General features: G+C 43.7%; 1 protein-coding gene across 1 annotated transcript in view; it reads right to left on the bottom strand.

Moving 5' to 3' along the window:
- LOC126982560 (glutamate receptor ionotropic, delta-1-like) overlaps positions 1-8,926 on the bottom strand; it is an 18,816-nt gene extending 9,890 nt beyond the window's left edge. Inside the window, exons 1-8 of the mRNA XM_050834707.1 lie at positions 8,823-8,926; positions 8,051-8,138; positions 6,912-6,983; positions 6,699-6,802; positions 5,225-5,406; positions 1,854-1,955; positions 865-941; positions 395-637 (exon numbers count right to left, since the gene is read on the bottom strand). Of these exons, the coding sequence (XP_050690664.1) occupies positions 395-637; positions 865-941; positions 1,854-1,955; positions 5,225-5,406; positions 6,699-6,802; positions 6,912-6,983; positions 8,051-8,138; positions 8,823-8,913 (959 nt within the window). The 5' untranslated portion in view covers positions 8,914-8,926. The remainder of the gene's footprint in view (positions 1-394; positions 638-864; positions 942-1,853; positions 1,956-5,224; positions 5,407-6,698; positions 6,803-6,911; positions 6,984-8,050; positions 8,139-8,822) is intronic.
- Positions 8,927-11,831: the final 2,905 nt, after the last annotated feature.

Raw genomic sequence — 11,831 nt, forward strand, 5'->3', positions numbered from 1 at the left:
TTCATACAATATATACATAATTGATGACCACGAAAAGTACGGTTCATAAAATAAAAAATCATCGAAAATGACGCCCCTTCCCAACCTGTTATAAAAAGTTCAGTGTTTATGCTACATCAGCAAGCAGACTTTTTTTTTTTTTTTTTTTTGGCAACACATTCCAAATTTTAAGACTATTCATTTATTCGATGATATAGAAAAAATGAAAGATAAAATCATCGGTTAAAATCTGGTGGTCAGACTACTTACTGCTCCTCACTCCTTAACGTTGAGATAACAAATAAGGGAAGAAACACAACGCTCTCCAGACCAGTCATTCCGCCTTTATCCAGACCGTGCTTGTGATGGACTCTGAACAAACACCACATGCAGGAGGCGGGCCTCTGGGACTCACGTGAAGTTGAGCGCCTCGCTGAGGGTCGTGATCACCTTGAGGTCGACGCCCGAGACTGGGATGACGGTGCCGTTGTCGAGCGTGATGATCTTGAAGAAGGGCCAGTTGTTGTTCGTGGTGACCACCAGGTGGCGGCCCTGCAGGTCCGAGTACAGCTCCGGCACGTCGGGCAGCAGGCGACCCCTCAGGCGTGCCGCCCCCGCCGCCCCCGACCCCGCCGACCACTCACCCACGAACGAGAACCTGGAAGGTTATGACGATGATGATGATGATGATGATGAAGGGGAGGACAAGGAGGAGGATAATGATGAAGATAAAAACAAACAAAAAAAAAATAATAATAATAATAATCCCTAAAATTAAATGAGTGTGTGTGTGTGTGTGTGTGTGTGTGTGTGTGTGTGTGTGTGTGTGTGTGTGTGTGTGTGTGTGTGTGTGTGTGTGTGTAAACGACCCACGCACCCCCTCACCTGATCTCCCCGTCGGCCTGGACGCTGGAGGAGTAGAGCTGCGCGGCGCGGGTCCTTTCACGCTGCACCAGCGCCACCTGCAGGCCCGGACACGAGAGGTTCAGTCACTCGCCAGATTTTTCAAACGTGGTTGCTTACAGTTATGTGGCTAGTCTGTCTTTCTAATTCCATTTCTGGGACAAAGTTAGCAAGACGTGATAGATATTCAGAGTTAAGTCGACATATTACAAACTCAGTCGTAAAAAGTTATAAAAAAATAACAAAACCATCTAACCATAAAGTTGAAAAACGGATAAAAAAAGACAAATCAGCCATATTGTTGTTGATGAACACATATGACGTTTAAAAAATCAATCAACTGAGGCTTCAGCCCCAGTTGCCAGATTAACCTGCAGTGTTATGCATCAACGTCACTACAAAATATTGACCTTTGATTTAATATTCGATGTGAGCTTCCATATAAAGTCCCTTCAAAACACAAACCTTTTTTTTGCACGTGTCTGAGAGATACAGTGAGTGGCATTGCATCGGAAGTTGTTAATTACTTGGTCTGCTTATAATATGACTGTGAGCGGTAGATATACTTATCATTGATGAAGAAATTTTGTTTCATAGGGACATGAAATGAAACGAAGTTCATCTCAGAATTGAACACTCCCACGACTCAGCTGATTCTTCTCGATTGAATCATTCTAATGTGTCGATAAAGGAGGTGTGGATAATTCAGTCAGTTATATGAGGGTTCTGAAGGTCGAGAGGAAGGGAAAGGCTAAAAAATACCTAATTCGTAATGAAAACAATCCAACAAAATCGGCATCAATATCAAAATTCATCCCACACCACCACTGGGCAGGGGCCGACCGCCAGTTCCCCTTGAATACGATAAACTGCCGGAGCAATGATCCTCCACAGCGAAGTCATATCAAGAGAGAAAACAAGATGCACAACAGAGCTCAACCGACTCTCTCCCAAAGAACACAATTCCTCACTTGCGTCCCCTCGCGCAGTTCCTTTGGCAGCGTCTGCGTCAGGTCCGCGGTGGTGACAACGATCCACTGCGTCGAGCGGGACTCCAGCACATTTTTCCTCACCTGCCAGAGAAGAAGGGTCGTTCATCCTCTCCTGCTCAAGTGAGTCAAAGCCACGAGGGGCCGATGAGAGCCACCGCCGCGTCCACGGAATGGATGGCTGGGAGGTTATCTGCCCAGACTTTTTTTTTTTTTTTTTTTTTTAGCCCAACACTGTTGGCATGAAAAATTAAAGTTGAATAAAAGATAAAGAAAATGTCAGTCACCTGTCCGTACACACACACACACACACACACACACACACACACACACACACACACACACACACACACACACACACATATATATATATATATATATATATATGTATATATATATATATATATATATATATATATATATATATATATATATATATATATATATATATATATATATATATGAAAGGAAACTGGAGATAAAGGAACAGAGAGAGGGATAGAATCCTTAAACAGTGATTAAACCAAGGCTTTTTAGCATGAGGAGTAGAGAAAGTCCGTGGAATGTATGCCTTCATTCCAGAGACAATCACCTCTGTGATGTGCTGGCCACACACAGAGGGGTCTCGCTCCTGGAAGCTCCTGGAAGATAGATATGGTGTTGATTGTCAGAAGAGTAGCATTCCGAGTGTAGGAGGAAATTTCCCGTTAAATAATTACTCTATAAATTACACTCCCTAAAAAGGTTTAGCTGTGAGAGGTTCAGCCGTCTTAGTGAGCTCGTATGACCGCCGCTTAAGAGTCACACCTGGTTTTATTTCAAGGAAAGTGTAGTAGACGTGCCGAAGTCATCGCCAGGCTTTATTTAGCCTTTGTTAGGCCTCATATCGATTATATAGTAAAGTTCATGTCTCATTGTAGAATAGATATCAATCAATCAATCAATGGGGGCATACGCCGGGAGGCACGTCGCCTCGCCCACCCTACGACGACAAGTCCCGGGGTCGCTCCGGGCGAGTCTCCGTGCAGATCCCTTTCCCATCATGAGGAACTCCTGGCAGGATCTATCGACTTGCTCAAGCCACGAACTCTGTGGGCGTCCCCTTGGCCCCTTCCACTCAGGACTCTGTTACAGAGAAATTTGCATTCTTTACAAGGACGAAGGGTGCGAGGTGACGTGATTGAAGTTTATTAAAGGGTGATGGAAATTGATAAAGGTGACTTGTAGAGTTGGCAGTCATGTGGTGGGTACCAGTGAGACAGGTATGTTACCTTTAAGGAAATGTTATTTAAATTTATGGATAGGGAGGAGAGGGAGGGAGTTAGGTTTATATGAGCTCTCCAGTGTGGGCCGACTGGCTTCTTGCAGAATCCTTAATATGTTCTTACAGTCTCAAATAACAACTCTTAAGAGATAAATATTTCCCAGGCCTTACTGAATGCCTACAAGGGTTTTACTGCCATCCCCGGCTTAATAATGAAACGCTCCTCCGCCTCGCGTGTCGCCGCCTCCATCTCGGGTCGATCAGTGTGGACTGATGGCAGCGCCTGTTCGTGAAAACCACAGGATACGTCTTCCGATATCAATGAGTGTTCTGCTCTTCCTCCCGCGCCTTTCATGCACACCATTACTGCCTTCACTGGGTGGCCTCGAGCACGGCCCACTTTCCTTTTGTTCGGTCCCGACGAGCCTGATTTACTTTACTGCGTGTCTCGTGGCGGTGCTTCCTCGTTCAATGCCTGTCGTAATGGCACCAGCGATTGTCCTGTTCGAGGCGGCGTCATACACGGATAACAACCCGGCCAGCCTCAAGAAGTAATCAGCGAAGGGCACCCTCTTAGCGCGTTCCTTAAAGGGCCTTCATCAATAACTCATTCCTCTCACTCTCTCCCTCGCGCTCGTTGCTCTGAAAAATGTATCAGGCCCTGAAAAGAAAACCGTTGGAGGAGGAGATGATGAGAAGCCTTCCAAAATAAGCTGTACCTAAGGACACTTTGCCACCTCCCGGACGCCCCCAAGCGAGTGGTCTTCCATTGTCCGTGAGCCAAAGCACCATTAGTTACCTCAATCAGGGCTCGGAGACACGAACGGAAAAAATACGGCGATTGAACTACTCAGTGGCATTAGCCCGGATACACGAGTTTAACAAAAAATAAACAAATATAAGAGAGAAGTAAATTGGAATACTGCCACTCTGGGTAACATCTTGGAAAACGACGCCTACCAAGTAAGTCATGCCATGGTTAGCAAACCGATACTAATCACGTAGCTCATACCAGTTCAGTGTTGCTCAAGGCGTTATAATGCGTGTAATATAGCGGCGACTCATTCCTCCCCCTCCCCTGACACCCACCGCCAGGCGAATGTTTTTTCCTGACGCAGCAGAATGATTCCTACAAACGTGTTGATCGTAATAAAGATAATATTGTATGTAATGCTCAAAATATCTAAAACAGAACCAGCATTTAAGTCAAAACGTAAGCTACTTTTACAATCGCTCTGTGATCCATGCCTCCTACTAAGCTAGGAAAAAAAAATTACAGCAAATATAAATGAGCCTCTTATGCTTGTGTTTCAGTACATTAATATAAGATAATTTTCCAACAGTTTTTAAAAGGAAATGAAGACTTACTATAAAATGATAACTGGACGAGACAGTCTATCACAAGCCTCCCTTCCTGTAAAGTGTTTGCATACCTACTATTTTTTTCATGCGAGGTGAACGCAAGTGTAAGGGATGGCCGCTGTCTTCACACTGGTATCACACTGGGCTATTTTTCCTCCGACATCCTTCCTCCACCCTCCGATTTCAGCCGGTACCGCCGACACCTCCAAGCACACACGTTACGTTTATCTCCAGCTCCAGCCACAATGGCCAACCTCTTCAGGACGACGGGCTTTATTCGAGAAGAACTGTCGCCGCAGCACTGTTACTTCTTCACTGCAATGAGCTTAAAGCCAAGAAAGAGGCGTGTGTGGAGGCGGCAGTGGTTAGCAAGGAGAGAACAGTTTGGGGGTGTTTATGTTAAGAGGTCAACTAAAAGGTGCTGGAGGTGGGCGGTACTGCCGATTAATCAGAGGCTGGAGGAAAAATAGCCCAGTGTGATACCCCATCCGTGTTACTCACCAGCCCCGTGAGTCTGACAGGCATTGGTTAGCTTCTTCTTAGTAAGCATATATTCCTGAGGCAATTTAAACTCTCATCAGCAGGGGAGGATTGAGTTACTTGGTGAATTTATTTGACATATTTCATTCGTCAACGTGATTTCGAAAACTCTTTATTTACCATTTGTCTGGAGATGTCGCGACATTTTTTAACACACACACACACACACACACACACACACACACACCTGTCGGAAGAGCGCGGCCACGTGTTGGGGGGAGCAGAGCACCAACACGTTCCTCATGGGCAGCACGTGGTGGCGCGGGTCGTTCTTCAGCACCGCCGTCAGCAGCCGCGCCTCGGGCTCGTAGGGCAGGAGCGTGAGTGTACGCCCCCCTCGCCGCCACGCACGCTCCGCCGCCGCCAGTTCTGAACACACAATAGCAGTCTCATTACACCTTTGCTATCATCACGACTAAACAAGGACCGTATTCTCAAACATATCGGGGCTTACACACCTACAGTTGATCAGGCTTTCGTAGAGGTTGTGGGTTTTTCCATGGGTAGTTTTATGAGCGTAGTAATAGCTTAATAAGGCTTCTGCACCATGAACGTGAAATAAACTCATGAGAACCTGACTAATTTCCGTTGTAGCCCTTGGAAATACTTGTGGTGAGAGCAGAAATCGTCTGGGAATACTGGCCCAGCAAGTTCTTCCATATAATTAGGGAGGGAAAAGTAGACTGTTATAACTTCGAGGATATTATTCAACCGTATTTCAGATTAACATTAAACTAAGAGACCAAGCAGTACCCAGACCTCTGAAGAAAGTAAACCAATAATAAAACTGTGTATATGGGATAATTTTCAGCATTATTTCAGAATTACATTTAGGAAATCGGAGACCAGGTAGTCGCGGCGCCCGAGGCTGAGGTGTGCATTATCGAGCTCAGGCAACTTACTGTCTCACTAACTAACTAATGGGGAGCTTACCCCGGGGATGCATTACTTCACTCACTCGCCGTCTATACACCAGACGGTCCCCCCGGGCAAGCTCCCACGCAGCCACCCTACCCATCTTGAGTCCTTCCAGGCAAGATCGATCGACTTTGCCCCATCCATGAGTTACCTGGTCGTCCCCTTGGTCTCCTACAATCAGACACAACCCCGTGAGCAGGCTCGACGTCCGGGAGGCGAGTAAGACAGAGAGCACAAGTGACTTGAAAATTCGAATTAATATTAATCTGCCTGCATAGATATTAACGCCATACACTCTTGTTAAGCGAGTCCATAACACCGAGGGCCAGGCCAATCCGTCGAGTCAATATCAGCTGACCGACGAAAGGTATTAATAAGTTAGCTACCACTGCCGCTCTCTCAAATCCTATAAAACACTTCAGGAAAGCTACAACCTTACCTAGACTATAACAATTTCGTAAACAACAACAGGTCTAAGAAAGAAAAGTTCAAAAATATTGCACCCGGTTCTCCAAACCAAGCCTTCCTCTGTGAGTAGCCTGGAAGTACATCACCATCACCACCACCACCACCACTCCTTAAACCTCCTTCACCACCATCCCTTAAACCTAAATCACCATTACCACCACTATCATCATCACCACCACCACCACCACCACCACCCTTTAAACATCTTTCACCACCACCACACCACAACTCATTAAACCTACTTTACCCCCACCACCCCCACCACCCCCACCCACCTTCACTGTTGTCGTCGTCGTGCACCAAATAGAGTTGTCCTTCGGCGGTGAGGTTCAGCAGGAAGGCCATCAGCTGCTTCAGGTCCTCCGTTCCCTCCTGCTGGCTGCGAGATACACCACCACCACCATAAACAACAACAACAATAACAACAACAACAAACACAAAGCGAGACACACGTTATTCCATGAGTTTAACGCCCCACCTGAACTCACCTGGCCAAGGAAAAGAGAGAAGGAATATTGCCTTCCGCCATACCTGTACCACGCGGCGGCCCTCTCACTATTCTGTAGGGGGGGGGGGGTGAGAGAGAGAGAGAGAGAGAGAGAGAGAGAGAAACTTAATTAAAAAAAATATCAACACCACAACTCTAACCAAAAGTGACAAGACAACTCATTAAAATATCAGCTTAATCATGTCTATTCTCTATCTTCGTTAACTTCACTAATAATCCCTCCCTCTTCCCCATCAAGTGCATGTCATTAGCCAATCCACAAGTAAGCCAAACCTCCTCTAAAAATAAGGCTACACACAATGACTGGATGCTGGGAAGACGGAGGGCCATATTTTTAAACATTTCTGCGCCCAGGACACATAATTTACTATAGTCTTTCGTGGGAGTTTAGGGCATTTCCAGGGGTACTTTTATGACCCTGGTGGTAGTCTGAGCCTTCTTCTGTACCGTGAACCTAAAAGAACACTCAATAGAACTCGATTAACCTCCTTTTTAGCCTTTGGAAATAGTTGGTATGAGGGGTGGGAGCATCTGACAATACCAACCTGAGTTCTTATCGGTGGTAGTTGGGCTGACGTGGGTGGGGGCTCAACGTTGCCAGATTATCGTACTCAGCCATTTATGTTTGCCGATTTCCGACCCAAAAACTGTCTCCTCTACCTCTGTAACTGGCTTCCTATATAGTTATTGTAAGATGGTTAATTACTGGTGTTTCTTAGCAATAGTTATAAGTCAGAAACCGGTCAATACGATGCTCTGGGTACGACAATCTGGCAACGGAGGTGGGGCTTATTATGTGTGTTAGCGGAAATACAGATTAGAGATGGCGCTACCCTAACCTGCATATGACGGGCAATACGTTAGCTCGTTAGGTCATTAGAAAAAAAGTTATAAGTAGACCGGACAAAAGGGAGAAGCTGAAAGAAGACATAAGGAAGGAAGGAAAAAAAATAACAAAAGTAAAGAGGGAGGAAAAGAAGGAAGGGTCAAAAGTTGTATATAAAAAAAGAGAAAGGGCAAGAAGGATGGAGGAAGAAGAGTATTCATCTAGATTGGTATTTGTGTCTCCGCCGCCTGCCTCACGTGCAAGTCTTCCTCTAGGTCTTACGTCTTCCCTACCTGCGGAGTGTTGTGGGCAAGGTGGAGGGAGGCGAAGGTGGCGTTGGGGGCCCCGTTCCTGCCCTCGGTGCTCCGGTACAGTCACGTGCTGTGGTTACGGAGCGGAGCATTAATGAACCTTCCTACACACGACATCGACGGCAAGGTATTAAAGTATATATGAATGTGCTGGTGCTACACAGTGTTTATTGTTATGTATGAAACACAAGCTTTGAAAAGGTAACAAATAAAAAAAAAAGAACATTATTTAAGTTATTACATGGTCGCTTGTATATAATGTGTAATATATATAATTAATTCCTTACCAGCAGGTAACCCTTCCTCCCCCACACCTCTAAAAATAATAAACAAATAAAACCAGCAAGCTTTACCAGCAACAAAATTCAAAAGAAGGAAATATTTCGCACAAAATATAATTAACTTCCTATTAGTGGATAACCTTCCACACACCACACCCAAAAACAAAACAAAAAATATATGTTACATACCTATAGCAATAAAAGTAATTCAAAATACAAGGAAATAGTTCACACAGCAGGTAACTCCCACACACACACACACACAAAAAAAACATACCTAACGGGCATCACCAACAGTAGGAGTAATTCATGAGCGAAAAAAAACTAGTTGATATAGAATATACGAAGTCAACAACCTAAGCAACCCTAAAACACATCATTAGAATCAGTAGCAGCAGAAGTAATATAACACAAGTGAAGAAACACACAAAGCAAAAGTAACTTTCTGCCAACAACTAGCCCCAAAGACTCACCCAGCATCATCGGCAGCAGGAGGAGTGTGGAGGCCCTCATCCTGCTACGCTGACGCTGCACCCGCACACCGCCAGCCCCAAGCCCTGCCATTGTTATATACTTCATGAATGGTTTGGGTTTGAAGTGACATCATAACGCAGGGACATAATCCGCAACTGCCTACTGAAATTCGTGTGGCTGATTGTTAAGGGACACAACATCTCAGGTCATCTGTTACGGATCCATGGCACAGCAATTAGCGTGTCCGTATGCTGACCAAGATTACCCGCAAATCAACCCCGCCCACCTCCGTCTGAACCAAACGTCAATTTTTCATCAAGCATATCCCTTCCAACATGAACACTTCAAGTTGCCCGTGCACCCAGGAATATATGACACGAATTTTTGGCAACTTAGCACTTGAGTAGCCTTCGTTAAGCACGGGAAATAAGTCAAGCACGGGAAATAAGTCAAGCACGGGAAATAAGTCAAGCACGGGAAATAAGTCAAGCACGGGAAATAAGTCAAGCACGGGAAATAAGTCAAGCACGGGAAATAAGTCAAGCACGGGAAATAAGTCAAGCACGGGAAATAAGTCAAGCACGGGAAATAAGTCTACGTGTGCCATTCATTGACAACAGCTCACTTTTTCTGAGTCTCCCTCGTATTTCGTAAATGCCGAAAAAAATAGTTTCAATGAACAGCTGGGCATGTAGGGACAGCCGTCTGACATTGCCAATAATAGGATTTTGAACAACAGATCAGTAGTTAAACCCTGATTTTTTTTATACAAGCAGTTAGTGAGGTCAGGAAAATTTCAAATTCTCTCCTGGAAATAAAAGGAAATAAAAGTATTGCAGACTAAAATGTGTGGTTATGTTACAGCAATAACAGTTTGAGTACAGAGTGAACATCCTCATTGCTCGCACCTCCACAGTGTTCATTCTCTTTTAGCGAGTTAAGGTAATTATGAAATGCTTACACACTGATAAAGCGCAGGTGATGGTGATGCATTAATTTTGGATGATACTGAAATCTGTCAACGGCAACTACAAACTCTAACTGTGTTTGTGGAAAAGAACAGGAATATTACTTAGCGGCGAAAAAATAACTCATAGTCAGTAATGTTTTAGGATGACTCAGCTTGATACTGCAATTGAAGAAAGATTTGCAAAACCAAAACATTATTTTATGATATTAAATACTTCCCAGTATGAGCAATGCTTCTGAAGGATCACTGTTTAGCGTAGCGGTGCAAGTAACGCGGTGGCAGCGGCGTCCAGCGGGCCCGGCGGCAGACGGCCTGGAAATGACAATCTGCTGAACGATTAGCCACCGACGGGGCACACAGGCGCGGCCAGCGAGCGGGGCTGACGGGCACCTGATGCGAGGAGCGGGTCGCTTCACTGTAACTCACATATATAATTGAAAGCGTCAGGGAAAATGAACCATTGTACTGGTGAAATTAAAAAATATATATATATTCTGAGTCATTTTTCTCGTCTCCTCATTTTTATTTGTCAATAACAAATGTCAACAATATTAAATAAACAAAAACAACAAGTGGTGGTGATGGTGGTGGTGGTGGTGGTAGTAGTAGTAGTAGTAGTAGTAGTAGTAGTAGTAGTAGTAGTAGTAGTAGTAGTAGTAGCAGTAGTAGTACTAGTAGTAGTAATAGCAATAGTAGTGGAGTAGTTTTAATAGTAATAATAATAATAATAAAATTATTATCATCATTATTATTATTATTATTATTATTATTATTATTATGATGATGATGATGATGATGATAATAATTAGAGACCGGAAGTTTAGGCACTAAAAAGCATTAAAATAGGCTGGCTAAAAGGCGTTTATAAACAACAAAAAAAGGGTAAAAAAAGACATACATTGATGAAAAAGACATTAAAAAGGCATTTATTCTTTGTATTAAAAAATGGTTGAAACGCTAAAATTATTCTATAATCACTAAAGTAACATGTTCATTGATGCTCGTTCTACATTTTCCCGTGATTGCACATATTTACTAGTATTATCTTTAAATTGTCAGTCGCTGAATTGTGCCGTCTGTGGGAGAGTACATACTTTTTCAGTTGAGAAAATGTTCTTTCTCCCCCAACTGAGGTTACTGGTGCATACTTGAAACACATAACGTCCTCTAATTTCATGTCCACCAATTCTGCTTTGCGAGTGCCTTCCAGAACCTGAGCTATGTTTTTCATTTGTCCAAGATCTTTGTTAACAGAAATCACGCGCTCACATTTTAACCTTCATGTCTTCATCTACATCTCCTGGAGCTTTGCTAATACTTTTTGTTACTTTCTGGAAGACATTCAAGTTATTCACTAATGTTTCGCCGTTTCTCAAGCGAAGTGATCGCCTGTGTATTATTATTAGAATTATTATTATTATTATTATTATTATTATTATTATTATTATTATTATTATTATTATTATTATACTAGTAATGATATTTCATTCCTTCAATATGCTACATACACTTTCTTTTTACAATTCTAAAAGGATGAAATTGCCAGTTTATTATTTATAATGATAATTTTCATCCAAATATACAGTTGCCACATTTAATTATTTTATCCACGTGAAAGCACCTCCCAAATGTACTCATCGACCACTCTGAGCCATTCTTATTGTGATCGATCAATTCACCGCGACAAGAAGCCTCGAGGACGTAGCTATTGTTGCCGGCACTCAGGGTTGTCTCTTACAGGGGCAGTGAGCAGGATGAACCTTTGGGGAAGCGTGTCAGACGACCATCTGCGTCTCCAAAGGTAGCATCCACGGTCAACCTTTCATTAACATTTAAAATGCCATTGCGTTCTTGGCATTCTACCCTTGAGAAAAGACGAGGAATGAGCTATGGCACAGTATTTTGATTATTCATGTGTTAAAGCAATCATTATATGGCTTCTCTGTGATGCATACCTGTTGACGGTGACACGCCTAACCACGAAGCTTCGAGCACTGTAAGCCAAGCCAAGGCGTCTCGCGCCCCCTGCGCCCGATTG

Source organism: Eriocheir sinensis, chromosome 51 (assembly GCF_024679095.1).
Source record: "Eriocheir sinensis breed Jianghai 21 chromosome 51, ASM2467909v1, whole genome shotgun sequence".
Classification (NCBI taxonomy): domain Eukaryota; kingdom Metazoa; phylum Arthropoda; class Malacostraca; order Decapoda; family Varunidae; genus Eriocheir; species Eriocheir sinensis.